Genomic DNA, 23,807 nt, shown 5'->3' on the forward strand with positions numbered 1-23,807 from the left:
ACATGGTTCCTTTCAAAGTTCTGAGTGTAGCTGATAAAATGCCACATACTTAGTTGGCGTTCCCATACTAAACATGTGTAAAAATTCTCTGTAATGTGTGGTTTTGGCTGCTAAGTTCAAGACACATTTATTGAATGCTACTCTATGTCAGGCACGCGGGGAAACTGGAAGTTGTCTAGATGGGAGGATTCTAGGGGAGCCTTTTCCACTGCCCCAGCCCCCTGCCTAAAGTATCATTTACAGAACAACCCTTTGAGTTAGTCCCGGAATCACTGGGATCCCTTTTAGAAAATGTAGATAGCATAGAGAGAAATAATAATTTTAAAAGTTTTTGTTTTTTTCTCTTCACTAAAACTTTTGGGGATAGTTATTTATCCAGTTACCGAAATCAACTATTAAGGCCCTGAGCTGAATAGGAGGGGATGAGGGAAAATTTTATTCTACCCAGGAGAAAGAGGATCTGGATTTTGGAAAGTCCTGTAAGGGGCTTCAGGGGAGTCAGAACATAGCAAGCAGCAGGCCAGGGGAGCCATCTTATCTGAGAGAGGGGTGTTCTAAGGCTCTCTATCAAAAATAACTTCAATCACTTTGCTTTTGTTTTTAAGAACTAGCCCTACCTAACATCTGTATTTTAGGTCTAGGCCCATAAAATTAATCAGGTTAATATTCACAATCCAAGTACCAAACACCTGATCCACTTTTTAATATTTTGAAGCCAAGTAAACAGGTCCTATTTCTAATGAAAATTCATCTGGTACCCAGTCCTCTGTGCGGCTCCTCAGAGCTCACTTTCTCCTTTGTCAGCTCTGCCCTTCTTTTTGGCTCTAATCAATGTCCTTTCATGTTGGTGATGGGTTTATTTCTCTGATAGACCTGCACCAGGTGCCACACTCTCACATTCTCTCCCAGAGCTCCAAAAATTATATACCTGTAGAACTTTAAATAAAAATCCCATGTTCATGATTTTTGCCCCTCTTCCAAGGATCTAAAGTATTTTAGAAATATATCAGTTAACAATATTGTTACCAAAGAGAAAAGTATTTTACAAATTGACTGACCACCAGGGGCAGCTCCTATGATGAGCATCTTCCCCCTGGTGGTCAGTGTGCGTCATAGCGACCAGTCATTCCACCATTCAGTCAATTTGCATATTAGGGTTTTATTATATAGGATAACATATAGGATAAACACTTTTAACCTATATTTCCAACTTATTTTACAGTTAGAATTTTTTTTTTAACAAATGCAATTATAGCAGCAGCCAGTTATATGTAATAAAAATATTTCTTTTGCTGGCCAACAGCCCATACTAACACTCCTTTGCTTATGGAGATCCAAGACTCCTTTTGAAGGAAAAACCCAGTATGAGAAAGACGTTCACAAATGCCCTGTCCATTTGGCAGCACATCTACTTAACAAAAGGGCTATCCTTTCAGCAGAGTATTACAATAAAGTATAGGTTTCCATATCTGCACAGTGTTAAACAACTCTTAACAAAGCATGACTTATTCAGTGCGTTGATTTTTCTTGAGGCTCTTACACAAATCTTCTCCAAATACAGGTGCTGCCCACTATTGGTCAGCTCGTCAGGCTCAGGGGAGTCCTGAATAGAGGACTGTGGGGCTCCCATCCCGGGTTTTTCAGGGCCAAGGCAGCAGAGGAGAGCATGCTGGCCTCCAGTTGCCTTCCCAGTACCTGTTGATGTTTGTGCTAATAGAAGAAAGCAATCTCCATCCTGTCACACCAAAGCTACTGTTCACTTGCTTTTGATAGGGTTGTTGTAATTATATTAGAATGTAGGAATGCCTAAAAAAAAAAGTGGAGAATTTACAATATATGAAAGAAAAATAGTTATCAATCTACGCTATGTCTCTGGGACAGTGGGCTTATGTGAGACAGCTAGGTTGTCTGCATTTCCATGACTGCTTTCTTGCCTTAGGAGACCAGTATGGAAGTGTTTGGGTTCAGACGCCCTCCTGCCAGGCTTCAAATTAGGTGAGACTGGTAAAGTAAATAAAGGGTAATGGATTGTGTCCATACATGACTTCATTCCATCCTCTGAATGACTTTATCAATAACTACGAGAGGCCAAGACTCAGCAATAACATGTATAGTAGATGCCTCCTGGCAGCGAGAGCCAGTCTGACTTCCTGAGGTGTCTGAGGTGTGCCCGACTAAAGCCCTCTTCCTTCACCACTGGATACATCCAGGGAAGTTTTCCTAAAATGATTAATGTTTTCTTTCTCTAGGCTTATGCTACTAATTACAACCCAAACTTTTTGAACTTTCTTAAACAAACTCGCCCACAGGTAGGAGCACTGCGGGACTCTCGTGTGATGAATCAGGTTGTCCACACCCTGCTTTCTTTCCTCCCCCAGGGTCAGCCTCTAGACTAAATTTCTCTTGCTCCTGGTGAACTCAAATGTAAGGCTTTTGCTTAACTGCGTGTTGGTGGGATCCGAGTGGAGGGGTGTTTTTAATAGTATTTTGCCATGTCTACTTTGTGTTTGATTTTTTTACAAAAATTTTCCTATTTCTAAAACTACTGACAGTTAGTAGAGACTTGGACTCTACATTTATCCTAAACTACTAAGAGAAAGATTTAGAAATTAAATTTGCAGAGCATGATTTAATTAGACACAGGAAACAATTTGCTCTTGGTTAGTGGAATGTTGTGCATTTCCTGGCATCTCGCTGCCCCCTAGTGCAGCTTGCCAGTGAGTGCATCCTTCTCCCCAGACAATCCGGGTTTGCATTGTTTCTGTCTGGTCAGTGCATTCTGGCCATGTGGTTAACACAAGTCAGCACTCCAACCAAGTCCTCTGGGAGTCCTGTTTAGCCAAACAGCTCTAATTTCGGGAGCAGGAGTTTGGTGGGTGAGAGAGTGCAGAGGGGAAGCTGAGCCTTAGCAGAACTCTTAGATCCCTTCTAGTGGAGAGATGTGGCCTGGCTCTGGCCCAGGTGAACTGCCTCAAGGTGACCCCAGGGGTCCCAGAAGTTTCAGTACAGTGCTGTGACTCAGAGGAGCAGGTCTTGTGTTCAGATGTGTTCTCGAGCAAAGTAACAAGACCACTGGGTTTCGAGAGAAGGAACCTTGGGAAATTTTCTTAATCTCTTTGAGTCTTGGTAAAACTGTCATTTATAAAAGAGCATTCTTATGGTGTTTAAAAGATTTAATAATCTATTTTTGAAGGTTTTATGCACCTCGGTATGTGATATAAATCTTCATCTATTATGGTTACTGTGGCTAAAGTAGCCATTAGGTGCAATTTAAGGATTATAGAAAGGCATTCTGACCCCAAAGGCTTGCTCTCAAAATTGTTCTGAAATGATCACAAAATTACAAGTCAGTATGTGGTCTCCATGTGGTTTTTTGCCAAAATGACCTTTAACAAGATTTTTAACTTCGTAGGGCCTCTGTTTTGCCCATCTATAAAGTATTAATGCACCTATTTAAAGAGATTACTTAGGGATTTAATGAGATAACATATGCCTGGCACATGACATTTTTCAATAATTGTTAGTTCCTTCCTCCTCCCTTCTCTTTTTGTGGTCTGAAATAGTGAACACCTGCCTTCAATGCCAGATACTGAGGGGTGGATGCTGAACTACAATGCCCTCTTCTGAATTATCTCCAAAAGAACTGAGAGGCAGCCCTTTCTTGTCACCACTGACATTCAAATACTGGCAAGAACATTTACAGTAGGGAGTGGGACTAGGGATAGAAATGGTCATTAAAATCTTCAGTGATGGAAAGTGTGACTTCTAGGAAATTAATGGGATTGCCTGTTCAAGAGCCATATGGACTTTATTATAAGAACGAGAGAGATTTTCCTCCTTTAATGATGATTATAGTTGCATATTTGACTGAGACAGACAAGAGAAAAGAAAGGTGTCTAAAAGGAAGTTCATTTGTGATAATGGAATTTTTTTCTAAAGCATGCATAATGAATATCATACCTGCTTTTCTGAATCAGAATATTTAAAAAGCAAATGCTCAGTCTTCCCAGGGTGAATTAGCAAACAGCAAAAAAGCAGGTTTTAAACTCAATATGACAAGGGGAACACAGCCTCACCCACATGCAGGCACACCGACACACCTGCTCTTTGCAGGCAAAATACACATTTTTGTGCTTTTATGTGTAGTTTTTATTTTGGTAGTAGCATTGAAAATTGGGTGAGTATTGTTAGGAAGTTTCCATGGAGAGAAGTAAGAGAGTTTAGTGATAATCACTATTTGATGGTAAGGAAGAATTTGCACGAAGATCCTTTCTCCCACCTGTACCCTTGTTCTGTCATTACCCTGATAAAGAGGTGGAGAGACACCAGAGAGAACCGCATACAATTAATGCATTTCATTTAAGTTGTGTAAAATCTTTTCAAATCATCTTAAACATTGTTTTGGAATCCAGCAAGGGGGAGTTATACTCTGTTTGAATCAAAACTTTAGAGTGGAGCTAGAGAGAAGTGAATATTGCCATGCCTAGCCGCTTTATTTTATAAATGGCACCTTCTTTATTTTATAAATGGGGAAACTAAGGCCTAGAGAGTGCGCATAGCTATAGTGCCATCCCTTATTATTCTCTCTTTCCTGATGTCTATATCCTGTCTATTTGATCCATCTCCCCATAAGACTGTTAGAGGCCTGATTTGCATGTTGGTTCTTCCCTCAGCACAGCAGAGTAATTCAGTAAATTCTATTCTTAATCTCCTCCAGAGAATTGCTTCTTCCCAATAGAAATTATAATAGAGAGAAAGGGATTACTGAATAAGAATTTTGTCTTTAGTAAAATTGCTTTCAATCATTTAATGCAAAAATTAATGTCCCAGTATAATATTTTAGCCTATTTCTTAGGAGTGGAAAGAACTCATGAATTAACAATGGGATTCTTATTTTAGATTAGGAGAAAAAGATGGGTTCTAGTTTTGTATTTTACAAATGCTTCAGAGATTGCATTTTTAGCTCATATAAAAGTCCATTTGGCAACAAATTCAATATTATCCAATATTCAACAAATATTTCTTGAGCTCCTACTATGTTCCTAGAATTATTTAGAATCTTAGGATTCTATCAGGGACAAAACAAAGTTTTTGGCACTTGCGATTATATCTTAATGTATATTTTGTAACATATGAACCTACTGCTTTCCAGCACCAAATTGGTTTTGGATAGCATTCTGGTGAAAGTGTGTCATTTTAAAAAGTTGTCTTCCTTAAAATAAAAGACCTACTTTCTCAAGAAAATTGTGTTTTTGTCAAGTGACATGAAATTTGGCACAATACTGCCGCCTGGCGGCTACTTGATTCAGGAACCCACATAGGCTACATAAAGTCAACTGTTTTATTTGTAAATTTATTTTTATTGTTGAAAGTATTACAGATGTTCCCTTTTTCCCACCATTGGCTTCTTCCACCCTGCTCTCATACCTTACCCCAGGCCTTTCCCGCACTATTGTCTGTCCATGGGTTATGCATATCCTATATAATCCTATATAATAAAGAGCTAATATGCTAATTAGACCAAACAGCAGAACAACCATCCAAACATTCTTCTGGACGACGGTCCAGATGACTTTCTGGACCAAGCCAGAGCTTCCAGGGCCAGCTGGGGCTGTGAGGGGCTGTGAGGGCTGAGCCCCTTGCACAAATTTCATGCATCGGACCTCTAGTATGCAAATATATTCATTAGTTGATCTCTTCCCGCCCGTCCCCTTCCCCCCCCCCCCCCCCCCCGTAAGATTTATGGAAATATTATTCTGTTATTCAGTAGAAGCCATTGACACACAAATACCCAGCCAGGAGTATTGAGAGTCTAATTCTTTGGGTTTTGTAACAGAAAGATTGGAAGGGCTCCGTCGCTTTTGTTGTTGGAAACCAGGTTGAGGATGATCTTCTCATTCGAGCCCTCACCCTTGCTGTCCAGGTCCCTCAGCGAAGACTCTTCAGCATAATATCTTGGCAAGACATTCTCCAGCAGGTACTGTCCTTCCCACTCCCTCGAAGATATTTTTTCTTAAAATAGTAGGATAAAATAATAAAATAAATAAAACTGTCATATTCTTGGGCTATTTGGTAAATTTTTGTGGATTATTTTAAACACTTAGCTAGAATAATTTGAATTGTTTAATCTGAAGTAATTATCTTTTGTCCATGAATATTGGTCATTCAATATTCATCCATTCAACAAAAATTTCTGAGGCCTTACCTGGCTCCTGCTAGGTTATATGAGGAATTATTTAATGAAAGTTCAATAAAATAAAAGATAAAACTATGTAATGTTCTGGGAAGTCTAACTAGAAAGATTGAAGTCTACAGAGACTCATAGCTGTCAGAGGGGCCCAATAGCATAGTCCTGTCAGATGGCACATACTCATTCAGTCACTGAGCACTGACCACAGTGACTATAAATACTTTACCTTGTCCATGAATAGCTCTTCCTTGCTAGATTCCCAACCCCTCAAGTCACCTAGGTGTTTGAAAGTCACATATATCTATGTAATTGTTCTTTATGTAGGCCTTTCTCGCAATAGATGAATTTTTATTTTCTTACAGATTGAAGAAGCAAATGTACTATTTGGAACCACATCTAAAAAGTCAAAACAATCTGCAGGCATAAGCTATCCCTTATATTATGAGGTAGGTAGACATACTTATTGAAGATATTTTTATTTTAGAAAATGAAATTGAAATAATAATCTTTTAGTCACTTTAATTCATTCTTTGAAAACAAATCCCTGTTTCTCATTGGAGCTGTTTGTTCTTGGTGATGGGCACTTAAAAAATCTGCCGTCCTTTTAACTAAATTCCTCTCTAGGAATAAAATTGTCCCAGATTGTCTACACCATCACTGCATCCAACTGAAGAATATAAATCAGAAATTTTTATATGCAAGAGTGTCTGGTTATACTTTCTCATGGTAATTATTGAGTATGTGATATTATTTAAGGGGGTCATATTATTAGTGTATGAAAAAGTATTCATTTCACCAAAGACATAATGTAAAAATGTCCCCCAAAATGTTTCCTGCACAGGACAGAGCCACCTGGAATGATTTTCTATCAGTTTGTGAACTTTGTGCACATTCTACATCCTACTTTTTAATCAATGTGAAAATGACAATAATCTTCAGATTAATGGTGCATAACATTTCTAGCAGATGCTTAACACCAAAACCTGGCTTGGCTGATTAGTGGGTTTGTGCAAAGGACTTAGAACTCAAACTCAGTACAAGAGGGTTTCCTTTCACTTTGCCTTGTTAATAACTAACTTACAGCTCACAAGAAACTATAAAAATCCAGCGATTAATTAGAATATAACTTAAAATTTATCAGGCACTGTTTTATGGCTCTGTAGACTAAAACACAAGGATTTTTGGATCTTTATAAGACAAACTTGTTTGTACTTTATTTCAGTGATGACTAGTAAAATTTTTATGTGTCTCAGGTCTTGGATGATTTCATAAAGGCCTCTGTAGCATTGCCTGAGTGCTATCTGAACAAGTTTCGTTTGGTTTATATGTGATTGGCAATACCATGGATTTTATATTTTGACTCCTGCCACATTATCATGGGAAAGCTCTGTGCTGTTAGTGTTAAATAACATATACTTACTGTCTTTTGTTATGATGTTCTGAGTATGTGTGCTCTAGTTGGGACATTAAGTGATAACTAGATTTAAATCATTAGAAATTTTCTTCTGAAGTAGCTATAGAAACCCATGTCCAGTTCTTGACCTTGGGATCAAGGAGCTCCCCAAAGGACTCTTCCTTCTTCAAAAATGCTCAGTAAAAATCAGAGATGATACCGGCCAGTTTGAAGTCTAATCTGGATAGCCATTTGACTGGGATGCGGGATCACACAGTGTCACAAATTCAGAGTTCAGTTGAAAAGTCATTTCTCTCCAATATATGCCGTGACTCTTGGATGTGTATGCTTCACTCAGAGAGGTCCATTTCACATCTGGCTCTACCACATTCCTCCAGTGGAGCTTTTGGGCAGTCAGCCTCCCATACCCTCTCACATACCCTTCTTTTAATGGTTGCAGAAGAAAAGGAAGTGGATGAGCAGCACCACAGAGACTGAACCTTGGGTGCAGCAGATGAGCATTAATATCAGTGACTATAGCAAAAATGGATAAAGAACAAAAACAAATTCAGGCTCTTGGTCAAGTTAGCCAAGGATAGAATGCACATGTGGAGCAGAGGGGCCCATTTCCATCTCAGTCCCTCCACACTCAGGACCTGGTCAGAAACTCTGTCGCCTGGTACTTCATCCCAAGTGAATTAAAAAGCTGTGGGTGATGCCTACCGAGAGCCCTAAGGTAGCTGTGAGTGGCGACCATGAAAGAGGCCCAGAAGCTAAATTCTTCTGAGATCTCTGGGCTTTCAGGGCATGTGGACAGTCTGCTCCTGAGTCTATTTCTGCTGAATGTCCTGCATGGTCTATAGCAAGTGAACCCCCTGCCACAGGTGAATTCTTCAGGAGCCAGTGTAGGGAGTCTTATCTTTTCCTTCTCAAGGGAAACTGCAATGGGAAAGAATAGCTACTCTTACAAACTTGCTTATGTTGCACGGGAAAGTCACAGTGTTGTTTCCTCTTAGACCTGCGTTTTTTTAGCGAGACCTCAAAATAGATATTATAAAGCCATGCACTTCCATTCCATTTACTCTACTTGTAGGATATTCTCATTGGCCTTAAATCAGAGCCTAGTCGTTCTTATTTTAAACACAATTCTAATCAATTTGACTTTCTGGTTTCCTAGCTTGTGGTCAATTAGGAGGAGCAGCAAATTAAAGTGAAACTTCATTATGGTACAGTTCATCCACAAGTAGTAAAATAGTGTCAGAACCACATTACATATTTCCAATAACCACTTGGAATGTCTGGGCCTGCAAAGACCACATTCCTGAATGATGTGCTCAAGCTTTCGTTTGGATGGCTTGGTGTTGTGTACACTCCGCCTCATTTCTGAAATTGTGTAATTTCCCCTGAAACTTTAGAATTGCATCTAGCCATGATATTGTATATATGAGAGTCTTTATTTATAAATCTCAGTTTTTTGAAAACCTGCTTACATCTGTGCTAATGTAATTCCACAGAGACATGCATAATAACTATAGCCCATTTGTTCATTCACCTTCTCTTTTTGGAAATTGTGTTTTGCTCTTGCAAGAGCTATTTCAAGGACTCATGTGGGAATAGGAAGAGAATAATCTTTTTTAGTCTTGGGAATGTTAGCTATTTATTTATTATATTATTATTTAACAATGATGGAGACATTGATGATCTCATTCACTGGCATTACACATAACTACAAATTCTAGCATGTAATCCTTTTTGAGGATATGGACACCTATGAAAATGAATACAGATATTTCCTGTATTATATAGTGACCAGTTTTACCCAACAGTGATATTGTACCAAATATGAAACAAGTATATTCTTATTCAAGCACTAGTGTCAAACACTATCTGGATAATGGAGGAGGGAATATGAATATTATAAAGACTCTGACCTCAGAAGCTTAAGAGCTAGTTAAAAATAAATAAAAGGAAAAAAATATAAGCCTGACACATAGTAGGTATTCAACAATGTTTGTTAAATGAGTGAGTAACTCAATGCAGAAAATAGTCAAGTCCATGAGGAATAGAGGAATTGTTATGGGCATTCCAAGGAAAATGAGATTGCTATTAGCTAGGTTTGGGAGAGTTTTGTGGAGAAGATGATATTGGGAGGACAAGGAAAGGGGTCCTGATAGTTTTTATCTTTTAAATATATTATCCAAATTAATCCCTATCACAATTCTAAAAGAAAATAGAAATAACCTTATTTTACATATAGGGAAATGAACGCAAAGAAAATGTAGAAAGTCTACTAATTAGAAAACTGAAGAATTTGGATTTAATTGTAGTTAAATTCATTGCCTCAAGCTTTGCCATTTTCCACAAACCCAATACCCTTTCACTAGGCTCAGAGCTGTTCACCCTTGGGTGGGTAGGTCTTGGAATTCCAATGTGGCAGAGGACATTCTAAAAAAGGGGGAACAGTTCAAGCTAAGACATAGGAGTGGGAGAAGACTGATAATACATACTAAATTTCTAGTTACATGGTACAATATATACTAACTAGGAGAGGTAATCCTATGCCTATTTTAATTATAGCTTTAAAATCTTAAAGATGGAAAGCTATGAGAAAACATTTTAAACAGTGGGAAAAATCTATGCTTTAAGATTCATTCCTGGAGCTTAAATTTATTTTTTGAGTATACACAAATATCTGTCTGTCCGTATATGTTTTACGGCCCACATAGAGAATCTGACCTGTTCATTTGCACGTATACTCATTCCTGACCAAAAGTAAAAAGGAAAATACTAAGGGTCTTGCAAAGCCAACTGAAATGTCACCTATGAGAAATGTCGATGTGCACTGTACATGCAGATTCTCCTACTTGTGATTAAATCTGTCACATAGTAAATGAGCATTATAAGAGAGCTATACCAATTTTGGACTTGGACATTGTGGTTTTGATAAATTAGAAGGAAAAAAACAACAACTACCAATTGGGCAGGGATTTGTTTGTCTCACTTATCTGAAATCAAAGATTACTTTCTTAAAAGTTTTAGATTCCACTCCATAGTTTCCTTTATTTCATGATGGTGATCATTGCACCTCCCTACCTGGAAGGCCTCCATCCACACATGGACTGTGGTTTTTGTGTTTGTGACTTATTCAGAAAAGATAAATTAGGTTACCACAGAAACAAAACACCAAAAGCCTGCTGAAACAAAAATGGTCTATAAAAATAAAGATTTTTACGCCCTAGTTGGTGGCTCACTTGTCTACAAAAAATAGTCAATTTTGTACAGTAAAGGGCTTGGACAATCGTAAAGATTAATGATATAATGCAATTTTACAAATATGCAAATAATTTTCCTCTTTATATCTATCAATAAAAAAACAAAACCTTATGTTTTATTTTAATTAAGATATATTTTAATTAAGATATTTCTATGGCTCTTCCTAGTGGGAGATCATTAAATATGGAAATATTTTCTGTTACTAGATTTGAGAATAATGGACCATATGCAGTTAAAAATATAGGATGCAAATTTTACATCGTCAGATCTAATTAGTTTCACCACATTTTTAATATACTTTGCTATTACATTGAATTAGTATCCCCCTATGTAATAATTTCCTATTTGATCCTTCTTCATGGGTGTATAACATGTTTCTCAGCTCTTTTCCCTAACAGGTATACATAATAACTCACAAGTACGAGTACAGAATCTATTATAATCTGATTGGCACCCTTTTCCAGATTCCTAGTATAAAACTTATTTCTTAAACAGTGCCTCAAATTAACAGTCTACTCAATAAAATTACAAGCCCTTATTTTTTTGGGGGGTGGCCCTTGTCAAAATGAAAAATGGGAAACTCATGCTTCAGAGATAGGAACAAATAATATGTGAAAACATTTAAGAGGTTTGAAGTTATTAAAATGGCAGATCTACTGGGAACAGAAGGAGTAGTATGTCATGGAAGAAATGAAGGAAAAGGGAGACAGGAAGCATTCTCCGGCCTTTTCAATCCTGCATTTTAAAACAAAACAAAACAAAATTCAGGAAGAATTGGAAGGTAGCCAACCTAATGCCGTTATTTCATAGAGCTTAGGGACACACCAGGAAATTACAGGCCAGTTAGTTTAACTTCACTTGTGGGGAAAGTATTAAAAACTGCTGCAGGAGATCAAGTAAAAGGATGCTTAGAAAAGCACAGCTTGATTAAGGCAAGCCTGGCCAACGTGGTTTTCGGAAAGGGAAGGTCATGTCTTAGGAACTTGTTGAAATTCTTTGAAGCTATTATGGCCTGTATAGTCTTCAAAGGGTACAGCGAGGCCCAGGATCTGTATATCTTTTTCGTTCCACACCAGCCCTTCAGGGATGCTTGCAGAACATGGCCCACTTCAGGGCCTCGGTGCTCCAGGATTAGAAACCGCTATCAAAATAGCAGAAAATAACCTCTGAAAGAACATTTTTAAAGCTGGAACCAATTAATACAATCTGATATTTATAAATGTAAAATAATGACTTGGAACAAAATTTAGGAATATTGAGCTATTACAAAGAAATACTACGTTGGGACTATAAAAACAACCTAGGGTTATTGTGCCAAAATATGGGCTTCGGGAGCATTTCTCACCCAAAGAAGGGAAGATGAGAAATCAGAGGGGTAGAAAGAGTTATAAAGAGTTAGTTAGCAAGGATGGCAACCGAATGAATTTTGTCAAGATGGGGAAAAGAGCAGTACAATGTGTTAATGTCCTGAGCCTCCATAGAAGGAGGAGGACAGAGCAGCCCAGCAGAGAAGGTCAAGTCCAGGCTCATAACTGAGAGGCAGAAGGTCGGGGCTCTATTGCTTTAGGAATGGGCTCCCAGGGCTCGGAGCTCAAATGTTTGTCTCTCAGATCTGAAACTTGGAGTTCTGTTTTCAAAAAGCAGAGACAGGAATGGAGCAAGGTTCAGCTAATGAATAGCAGCCATCAGGTTAGAAGCCGGTGGTGAGATGCTCTGTTCCAAAGCAGACTGCCTGGGTTCTAACTCTTGACTACTTCCTCTCATGGAATCTCCAATAAGTTACATAACTCCACTGTAGGTCAGTTTGCTCTTTGTAAAGTCAGCATTGTTGATAGTACCTACCTCATGAAGCTGTAGTGATGACTAAATGAGATAATAAATACTAAATACTTAGCCTACTACCTGGCATAGAGTAAGTGTCCAATTAAGTTTAACTATAATTAATAATAATATTAGTAATTAAATAATATTTACATAATAATAATAATAGTTTTTTAAAAAATTCTACTGAGTCATGGTGAATGTTGGAGTTTTTCATGGAAGCATGAAAGAACTAGAAACGTCTATGACCAGGGTGTTTTTATTGTGGTAAAAATACATGCATAAAATTTACCATCTTAAGTATTTCTAAGTATAGTTAGTAGTGCTAAATATATTCACATTGTTGGGTAACTAACTAGTCTCCACTTTTTCATCTTACAACAATAAAGACTTAAAAAATAAAATTAAATTAAACTTGGTTTGCAGTCACTTTAGAGGAAAATATTAGGTTTGTCGTACAGGTGTTATATAGCTTTGGCTAAATCATCAAGTGATAATCACTAAGGTTTAGGAAATGCTTTATTTGTATACATCCCACAAATATGTGAGTGCCTATTATACACCAAGTCTATGGTTCAGTTTATCTTGGGGAATGAAACAGATTCCTTGCTGTCACAGAATTTACACTTGAATGAGGAAGGCAGGCTTTAAGCAAAAATTAAATATGAAAAATATATAAAATTAGGAATTGAGATAATTGTTCTAAGTCAGGGAGAATCACAAGAAAAAAATGTGTTGGAAATAAAGTGATAACAAAGAGAGCCAGCTAAAGGGTAGGGAAAATATTCAGGCAGAGGAAACGGCATGTGCAGAGAATCTGAGGCAGGAAGGGGAAGATTCATTCTTAGAAAAATGAAAAAGCCCACTGTGCCTGGAACAAAAAGAGAGAGTGAGAAGAGAGAGGTGGGCTGAGGCCAGATCTATAGGGACTGGTAGGTCTTTGTTAAGAAAAAGTTTGCATTTTTACTTAATAGGAAATTGGGAGATATTAAGGTTTTTAAAGGGAGACGGACACAAGCTGAGTAGTGTGTTTGTTTGTTTGTTTTTCAATATTTTCTTGCTTGGATGAAGAATAAATTGGGATGGGAGCAGGAGGCAGACATGGAAGTGAGGAGACCAGTTAGGAGGCCATGGGAATATCCATGTCAAGAGAGAGTGAGCAGGCAGATTCAAAATATATTTAGGAAGAAGATGCTGATGTGAGATGTGAGGGGTGAGAGAGGAGAAGGTATCAGGAGTGACTTCAAAGTTCTGGCTTAAGAAACTGAGTGAAAACCTTACTGAACTGAAAGATGCTCTATTTAAAAATGACACATGGTTATGCAACGTGGTTTTATTTACTTTCAGCAAGTAAAGGGATTCCCATCCAAAGCTCTGCCACCCTGATTGACCACTATTTGCTCAATTACAGGTTGAGTTCAGTTGGCTACACTTACTGGGCTGGGTTCTGTCAAGCTCATCCTGTTTACAGCTGTTCTGCAAAATACCGGCTACATTGAACATCTATCGAGAATAGGATTTAAATGAATAGCCCAGACTCTTGAGACCCTTATTCTACCTAACAAAAATAATTTTGGACATAGAGAAAAGTAGAGAAGATTAAATTTGGAAGAAGTTTGGAAGTATACTTTGGGACCAGTTAAATTTGATGTCGAAAGATATCTAAGTGGAGATATCAAGAAGGAAGTCAGGATTTGTAGTTTTTCATTTTTTGTGTTCTTCTGTGCCTACCTCAGTGCTGGTACATGGTATGTATCAAAGAAGTATTGTTGTCTGAAAGAATCAACATATTAAAGGAGGATTAGTGAGAGTTACTGGTAAAGACTACGAAGAGTTGATAGACAGTAAACCCTTTCAACAAAGCAGTTTAGTAGTACTTCCTGGGAACTAGCAGTTTTGGCCCCTTCCATTTTCCCTTTCTTGGTTCCATAGTCTATAAAATGGTTGTCTAACTGGCTGAAAACCCATTAGTTTACAATGAAATTTACTTGGTTGCAGTTGTATGTGTGTACTTTGTGATGCAAACATTTTTTTTTCTGCAAATATAGGTCCAAAAGAGTTGGAAAACCAATGCATGAGAATCCTCTAAACCTACTCTGTGTTAATTATCCAATTGCATTTCCCCTTTTCAGTTGCTCACCTAATACTGGGCTAAGGGACAAAGCAGATACTCATCCCAGCCTGCTCCTCACTCAGCAGACATTTCACTGAGTTTCTTATCACATGCTGGATAATAGGCACAAGATTGAGTTGGACCTGGTGGTCTCTGCCCTCAGGAGCTCATAGTCAACAATCTTATATATATAGGTTTGCTTCATGCCATGGTATGGCATTTTAATACCTTGTAGCAAGTCTGATATAGAAGTTGTATATTTAATGCCTGGTTGTAATTGAGTCTGTTCTTCATTGAGCCCTGTGGCTGACCTCACTTAGTGTTCACAACTTTCAGCCAAAAGGGTAATGGTCCCCAGACAAGGGTATGTTGGAAAGAGGAGAATGGGAGGGGCAGGACACTCACCAAAACAGTCAAAGATGCAACAAAGGGCGCGGGGGTATAGCTCAGTGGTAGAGCATTTGACTGCAAAGATGCAACAAAGATATGGGAGACCTTGTTTCCTTAGCGGGAGAGAAAGCATAGCTGAAATTAAAATGTGGTAACAATTATCATGCTTCTATATGTTTTTAATGTGATCTCTATTTCTGAAATTCTAACTCCTCAATCTTTGGTTGCAAGGAAAGAAAGAAGAAATACCAAACTAAAGCTGGGAGAATGGACTATTAGAGAAAAATTTGTTTAAATTTTTGGAGAGCTACTGTACATATTGCGTACTTAGTAAATATTAATATGGATGAATCTCAGATAGAGCTTTATGTACTAAAATCCATCCATTCTTCCATTTCACAAACATGATTGGCAAAAACAAAAACCCTCAAACCTTAGTAGCATGATAATGTAAGTTAACTGAAATATGGTCACTATATTGATTCAAGAAATATATAAACATATATAAGGTTAGGAGTTTGAATCACAGGAAACCAACCTTACAAAAATTCTTACCCAGAAAAAGTGAAATTGTTCAATAGACCACTTCCTTTAAAATTTCGTATTTCAGCTTCATACTTATTTGGGTTACATATGAGCAAGGCTGCATAGTGCCCTGTGCCACACCACAGTCCAAATCTAACAAATTTATCATTTCCTAATTTGCCTTTATCAAGAATTTTTATGAAAAAGACAAACACATTTTGGCTCACTCACTCATCAGGAAAAGTTTAATTAGATTATATTTATCAGAGGGAGCGCCTACTTATTTTAGTTATTTCAAGTCTTATAATGTTACCCTTCCATTTACCTCTGGAACTGCAGAGAAGAAGGGCAGAGCCAATGACATGTGAGTCACAGGCATCACTGTCGGGTTCTGTGTCCTATAGGAGAAGCTAGTCTTGCATTGGATTCTCAAAGATTCATTTTAGGAATATGAGAGGGGGGAAAGGATGGATCCTATCTGAATGCAATACAAGGGACAAATATATTACTTTTTGTAACTAATAAAATTTCAAGGATGACAGCAAATTTCTGATTTGCTTTTCCTCCAGTAAGATGTCTGCTTTGAATTACCCAGAAAAAATTATTCTTTCTGCCAACTTGTTTCAATTCCCTGCATAAAACTATCTACAGAGCATTGTCAGAGGTTTCCCATAGAAGTTCATTTCAGATTTCTCAACCATTGGAGGAACACACACACACACACACACACACACACACACACAAACTTTCCCCCCTTTTTGGAGCAGGCAAAGGAAAACGTACTGGATTGGTAAGGCTTGTGTATGGTGCTTTCCCTTTCTTTCTGAAAGCAGAGACAAGTATTAGTCATCAGATGGGGGGAGGGAGAGTTTTTGGTCTCACCCGGGGCTGGTGTCCTGTTTTATGTATGCAGGCCCGCCCTGTGTGTAGGCGGAACCGGCAATAGCCCAGTGATGTGATTTAAGAGGTGCTGGAAATCCTGCCTGTCCAAAAATAGCCCCCGCACCAGCCTATTGAGTTCAGGCGCAGTGTCCATAAAACCCTGGTTTAAGTGAAATGAAACTGCCTTTTGCAGAATGTTAACCCATCATGTCTCCTATCCTCTCAGCTTGAATCTACTTCTCAGAGATAAAAACTGGCCCTTGAAGTCATGCCCATAAGGGTGAAGGGTTAGCAAGGGCCAAGGCTTAAGGTAATGATGCAAGTCTCAGAAGCATTGCACAACCGTGAGTGTTGAAACTAAGCCCCTTCCGTATTCATTCAGCCAGGCAGCCAATCTTCTTTTCGAATCAATAGTTTATGGAACATGACATCTCACACAGTCCTCTTTGCTGGGACCCTTAAACAAAACAAGAATAATAACTTACGTTTGGAAAATGTTTGTAGGAACACAAAACTTTTTCACGCACAATGTCAGATCTGATCCCAACAACAACCGGGTGAAGCTGACTTCCCTCTTACTATTCTCATGTGGCAAATGAGCAGAGTCTCAAAGAGGTTAACTGCTTACCCACCACCCGCACCTAATCATGGCAGAGCCCACATTAGAACCCAGGCATTCTGACTCCAAAGTCAAGGCCATGCTCTTGGAGACACAGTCCCTATAGTCAAGCAGCTAACAATTGAGTTTAACCTGTTTAGCAATTTACCTAAACCAAAGAGCAAAGCCCTGGGAGTTTTCTCCAGTGGTGTTATTGAGAAGGTGTTTCCCTTTGTTTAAAGTTTCTGAAAGAACTGTTCCAAATACCAGCTTCCAAGCACACGTTACCCTTGGAAATTTGAGTTAGGTTTTATCAGTCATTCCTTGGGGGAAGAAAAAAATCCCCACTTAGAATACTGACCACTTTGCACAAAATTTTAAAATACAACAAGAAAACAAATTAAATTAAGGTGCAATGTTCTCTAGGGGAGCTAGGGATGTTTTGAGAGTAGTAGGAAGTGGGGCTAGACCTGATGCAGCATTAGGAAGAGATTGCGCAGTTCAGAACATCTATATCCAAGCTCATTGACTTGCTCCAAAACTGAACACACACATACACCTCTGTTCCTTCAGCCATTGGATGAGCCACGGTTTTGTGGTAACTCTAGCTCATTCCGTTTTAGTCATTGTAGCTCTAATTCACTTCTACCCTTTTCTCCCCAAGTGCAAAGTGCACTAAGTTGAATAGAATTATGTAAATTTCAGACTTAGATGTTTTCATTTATCAGCCAAATAGCTCTGTTCAAATGCCATTTCTTTTATGAAATCTTCTTGGAATTCCTTAGGCAAATTCATCTTGCTGTGTTATACCGTGGTGGTTTGTTTGTGTCTGCCTCCCGTACTTCCTCGTGAGTGGCATGAGCAGGAGAGGCATTGCTGTTCATTCCCTAAAGACCCTGTGCTCTAGGCTAGCAATTCCAAGCTATTTTGGTCACATTTCCCATCAGCTAAAAAAATAATTGAGCATTTATTCTATGTATGTTGTGTGTGTATACAGAGAGATAAAATGTACGGGAATAGAAACAAATTACCAATATCATAGAACATCCTCAAAAATAAAAACAAAAAAGGACAAAATAAGGATAAATATAATCAGGAGCTCTAATATTTTCCCCATCCTGGTGGCTAGTCCTGTGCGTGTGTTGGGCTGCTTTGAAGACCAAAGCCACTGACTTTAGCACACAGGGGGAACAGAATGATGTTTGTGAAATGGCTAAAAGAATGAATGAATCCTGTCCTATATATACAGTCTTTTGGGCATATTCAGCACTTTCTGTGGCACCAGTCACTTCTTTAGTTAGTGAACTAGCACTTTGCTTTCCCAGCCTCTGAACCCACTGGCTTGGCGTGAGGAGGGCTGGCTGATGTTACCCGCCATCGCAGTGCCTTTACAAGGGACACCTGCTCAATGTTTGTGAAGGTCTGCGTGATTTGTGTGTTGACTTTTTTATATTTAATTTCAGTCTTCAACCTGGAAAACAGATATGGAAATGAGCAATTCTGTTAGCATAGGATAACAAGTTTAAAAAGTGCAGCGAGGACATAGAGCAATGCTTAAAGCTTTCTGAAGTTTTTAGGGAAAAGTTTTAGGAAAATGACTTAAAAATTGAATGGGGGATTTAGGAAGTAATGAAGGAGGGGGAATTCTGGGCAAAGGACTCAGACCATGTAAAATAAGGCAGACATAAGATGGCACAGTGTACCAAGGAAGTCTCAGCAGGGGGTATCCTCAAGTGCAGGCAGGAAAGTGGAAGGAGCAGCCAGCAGTGAGGCTGGACAGGTGTGTCAAGGTCAGGTCATAGAGGTCTTGGTGTGCTCTGCTAAGGAGTGAGCAGTTTGGTCCTGTGGGTATGGGAGCCATTGAGGAATGCACAGCTGGGAATAATGTGAGGGGTGGAGCTATTAGAATTTGTGTGCAGGAAGAATTCTCTGGGAGGGTGAGGGGTGGTGCTGTTAGAAACAGTTAATTGCTGTATAGCATTTCTATTGCACCTGTAATTTATCAGCTGTTTTACTATAAAATAATACATGTTAATTTTTTAAAAATTGGAAAATATAGAAAGAGCATAGCCCGTAAAATGGTGGGTACTTAAAAAGTATCTGTAAAAAATTCCACCACTCAGAGTATGCTTCTTTCTAAACAATAGGAATTCTATGCTTTCTATCCTGTCATTTCGACATATGATGTTAGCCTATTTCTAAATCCATATTCAGTGTCTATCTAATAGAAAGCATGTCTCTGTTTAATAATTCATTTAACCAATCCCCCTTTGCTAAATTTAGACTATTTACTAATAGTTATAATCCTGATTGTTTCCTTATGAAAATTTTCAAGAAGTGGAATTACTAAGTCAAAGTATATAAATCTTTATAAAGCTCTTGACACAATGTCAAAATGCATTCAAGACAATTTGTGCCAATTTGCATCCCTTCTAATACTTCCAATTTAACCACATCCTCTTCAACTGTGTATTTTTTATCTTAGTCAATTTGATAAGCAAAAATTGTAAGGTTGGGCCCCGGCCATTGTGGCTCAGTTGGTTGGGTGTCATCCTGTGCACCAAAAGGTCGCCAGTTCGATATCTGGTCAGAGCACATGCCCAGGTTGTGGCTCAATCACCCAGTCAGGGTGCATGTGGAGGCAGCTATTCGATGTTTCTCTCTCCTTATCCCTTCCTCTCTCACTAAAAAATCAATTAAAAACATAAAAAAATTATAAGGTTAGATATTTAATCATATTTTTATTGTGTGTGTTTTGTGAGTATGGAATTTATTAAAGTTAAATGATTAGGTAATTTTGTTTTCAGATTTCTCCTGATAATGGGAGGGGACCCTTTATTGTCTAAATTCAGAATGGGGGATATTTGCTTTAAGTGATTTCAAACAGATTTCACATGCTGTGAGGCAATACAGAGAGGAAGAAGCCATCATCGGCCCTACACAAACTCAAGGTGGACTGCAGATGAAGGGTGCACGTGCAAGACTGCTAATGAGGGCACATCTTATTAGCCTACAGGAGGGGCCTCGACGGAAATGTCAGTGAGGCCCTGGCAGTGGGACCCAGGAAGAGTAATCTCAGATAAGGACATCTGGGAAGGGTTGATGCCGAAGGCTCTTTGGTGTGAGCCCTTCCAATTTCTAACCTCTTCTTGGCTCCTGTGTCAGTGGCCCTCAAAGTGGCACATATCAGTCACCTAGAGAGCTCATTAAAATACAGTTCCACATCCCAGCCACAGTGATGGGATCAGGGCATTTCAGGGGGTCCAGGAACACACCTGTGAGCAAGTATCCAGGTACTTCTGAGCCTGCACTTGGAGAAACACAGCCCCACCTCTGTCCACATGCTTCTCACAGGACCAGAAAAGGGTCCATCCTCCTCCATGATGAACTCACCACCTGTGCTCTGCATCCCCCTCACCACCCACCCAGACTGGACTGTGGCTCTGCCTATTCTCACCCCTTCTCACATCTCCCAGAGTTCACCATTCATTCATTGTTTCTTTCATTTTTGAGCACTTCTGCTGGGCACTGTTCTGGGTGCTGGAGGGACAGACATGAACCTACCATCAAGGGACTCTGTCAGTGGTGCTGCCTGCATGCCCACATCTTTGTCTACAGCTGCTGGGCAAATTAGAAAACCTCCCCTGACCACACATGCTTCCAGAGCTATGAGCAAATGGCAAACAAGCTGGAGGGAAAAGGAATAGAGTGTAAGCTCTGAAATACTCATTCAGGGGTTTGAGGTTTGCTATGCGTTACCAAGACATCGAATAAAGCCTGAGTTTTTGCTGCACATGAACAGTCACTGAAGATAAATAAGACTCTCAACGAGACCTCTGTGCAACTGATGTCTCTTACCTGTTCTAAACTCTCTGTATCGTGTTACTTTCAAAGTGAAATCCAAATTCCTGTCATATGTCCTTCAAGCTGCTGGTGGCCTCACTCTTGGTTATCTCGCCAGTGTCAACTGTCTCTCAGATTTGGAGGTAGCATATTCCGCCACCTGTCAGAGCTATTGGGATTGAGGGTTCTGAGTCTCAGATCCTCACCAGGTCTCAGGAAAAGAGAAGTTCAGCTATTTAGAGTTGAGGCACCAAGTAAGGATAAAATGAGTAATTGTGCCAAGAATATTTAAACATAAAAATTTGAGCTAAAAAAACTCTCTATCCCCCTAGTGAAGAAGAGGATTGGGAATGAAGACTGGGGAGGAGCGGAGATGCTAGGTGGGTATCTAGTAGCATCAGCTAGGGGGTGAAAAGGCATATTGTGAGGCAACGGAATATGGTGACAAGGAGCAGGACCTGGAAGCAGATAGCCTAATTTCAAATCCCATCTCTTCTACTTACTTGCTGTGTGATCGCCAGGCCTCCATTTTTATTTATAAAATGGAGTAATAAGGAGCACCCACCTCAAAAGGAAGGTAAGAGTTAAAGGAGCTAGAATGTCTAAAGTGCAATCCTGAGATTATTTTAGTGCAATTGTTGGAACAATCCTCATCTGGCACATAGTGTGTGCTCTGTAACCATTGAGTGTCTGAGAACCTACTCCTACCTGTAGTCTACTCCCAGAGCTTGATAGCTCTGGCTATAAACATTTGAGAACACTTTCAAGCCAAACAATCAGTAACCCTAAATACACCATTCTAATATTTGTTAAATGAGTGAATATATTGTATATGTACATATGTTGGGGATTCTGTGAAGGGACTTAAAAGAAGAATCAGATAAGAACCTGAACTTCCCAGCTCCTGAAGGAGACAACCTGTGTATACAAATATTTCCAATATGAGAGAGTTAAATCCATTTGGAAAGATTTGAAAAGATGTTGGGTTGTTCAGTTGTAGCGTTCACTACAAGCTAAAAGGACTAAGAAGAACTTCAGACAGGTGGGAACATCTAGGGACTAAGGAAAGATCTGATCTAAGAAAAAAGATTGTAAGAAAAAAGACTGCCAAGATAAGAGTTGAGTGTTGCTCATCAATACACATCTAAAGCTAAAATACTTCTGACCTTTCTAGGTAACTGCAGGCCTGGTGCACGAAATTTGTGCACTGGGTGGGGGGGATGGCGGGGAGGGCCCCTCAGCCCGGCATGTGCCCTCTTGCAGGTTGCAGCTCCATCCGGGAGCCTGGCTTCTGGTTGAGCAACACTCCCCCTGTGGGAGCACACTGACCACCAGGGGGCAGCTCCAGCATTGAGCGTCTGCCCCCTGGTGATCAGTGCGTGTCATAGCGACCCGCCTCAGCAGCGCTAAGGATGTCCGACTGCAGCTTAAACCTGCTCCCCATTGGCAAGGGGACATCCCCCGAGGGCTCCCGGGCTGCCAGAGGGATGTCTGCCATCCTAGGCTCAATCCCCTGGGGAGTGAGCCTAAGCCAGCAGGCGGACATCCCCCGAAGGGTCCCAGACTGCGAGAGGGCACAGGCCAGGCTGAGGGACCCCCTGAGTGCACAAATTTTTGTGTACCAGGCCTCTAGTTATTATATAGGATTCTTCCATAGAAGTTATCACATTCAGCTCTATGTGCCTTTATGCATTTCTCTGGTATACAAAAAACTAACATGCTACTTAATTAACAAGAGAAGTTTAGCTTTTTCCTTCTTTGGAAGAGTAATCCCAACAAATGTTTCTCAAGTAGAGGCCTGTGCTTTTTGACATAGCATGTTAGATGCTCAAAATGCTCATCTCCCTTGGGAAATCCATCACATTTCAAATTACACATGTCTGTTAAAGCACAGATCTGTTCTACCTGCCCTGTATTTATTATTGTTGCTTCTGAAACTTCCTTACAGCCCCAAAGAGGTCTTAATCCCTGTCAAATGCTATTACGTTACCAACTTTTATGTAGTCTTGAAAGGGGCTGTTTATTTAGTTTCGGTGACTCCTTGTTACTGCCAAATATTATTTCATTTCAGCACAGATGTAAGAAGTCCAATGACTGGAATTATTTTGCAGCCTTGACATTGTCGAGAGATGGATACCAGTTTAATTATGGACAGCTGAAAATGATCTAGGAGTCACCTGCTCAGGAAATTCATCATCATTACAAACTTCTCACCAAGCTGCAGTCTGAGCACTTGCATAACGTTCCATTGGTGTTAGGCAGACAGTATGATCTATATTGAGCCAGTATCTTCAGCCACCTTTACATTTATGTACAGACAGCTTAACATTGCTTGATTATTTTCTTTTCCTTTGCTCGAAGTGAGGAAACATGTTTCCGTCATTCCCATTCTTTTCACCTCTCCTTTTCAGTCTCCATTGCCTTCCCCCACTGCTACCCTCCCCTCCCAGCTGTTTTCCCAATTATGCCTTGTTAGAAATTATTCATTGCTTAGAGAATGTGAGTTGCATAGACTAGACATGTAAAGGATCAAGTAATACGAAGACTGCAGTATAGTTGGCACTCAGTAAATGCAGAAGGAATGAAGGAGGGACGAGAGTGGAAGGTACAGGAGAGGAGGCTGTGAACTGCAGACCACTCTTCACACAATTCCTCTGTCTCAGTTTAGAAGAAATTAAGAAGAGCAAACTGCTTCCTTCTCTACTCTTCTATTTCATGGTGCACCATAACAAAATACGTTTGTACACTTTCTCTTTTTCTCTCTGCTTTCCCCAAAGGA

The 23,807-nt window shown here is 39.5% G+C and overlaps 1 protein-coding gene across 1 annotated transcript in view; it reads left to right on the forward strand.

Annotated features, from left to right (window-relative positions):
• Positions 1–23,807, forward strand: part of SPAG17 (sperm associated antigen 17) — a 132,408-nt gene that overhangs the window by 11,403 nt on the left and 97,198 nt on the right. The window contains exons 2-3 of the mRNA XM_015563542.1: positions 5,837–5,977; positions 6,553–6,636. Of these exons, the coding sequence (XP_015419028.1) occupies positions 5,837–5,977; positions 6,553–6,636 (225 nt within the window). The remainder of the gene's footprint in view (positions 1–5,836; positions 5,978–6,552; positions 6,637–23,807) is intronic.

Source organism: Myotis davidii, unplaced genomic scaffold (genome assembly GCF_000327345.1).
Source record: "Myotis davidii unplaced genomic scaffold, ASM32734v1 scaffold217, whole genome shotgun sequence".
Classification (NCBI taxonomy): Eukaryota; Metazoa; Chordata; class Mammalia; order Chiroptera; family Vespertilionidae; genus Myotis; species Myotis davidii.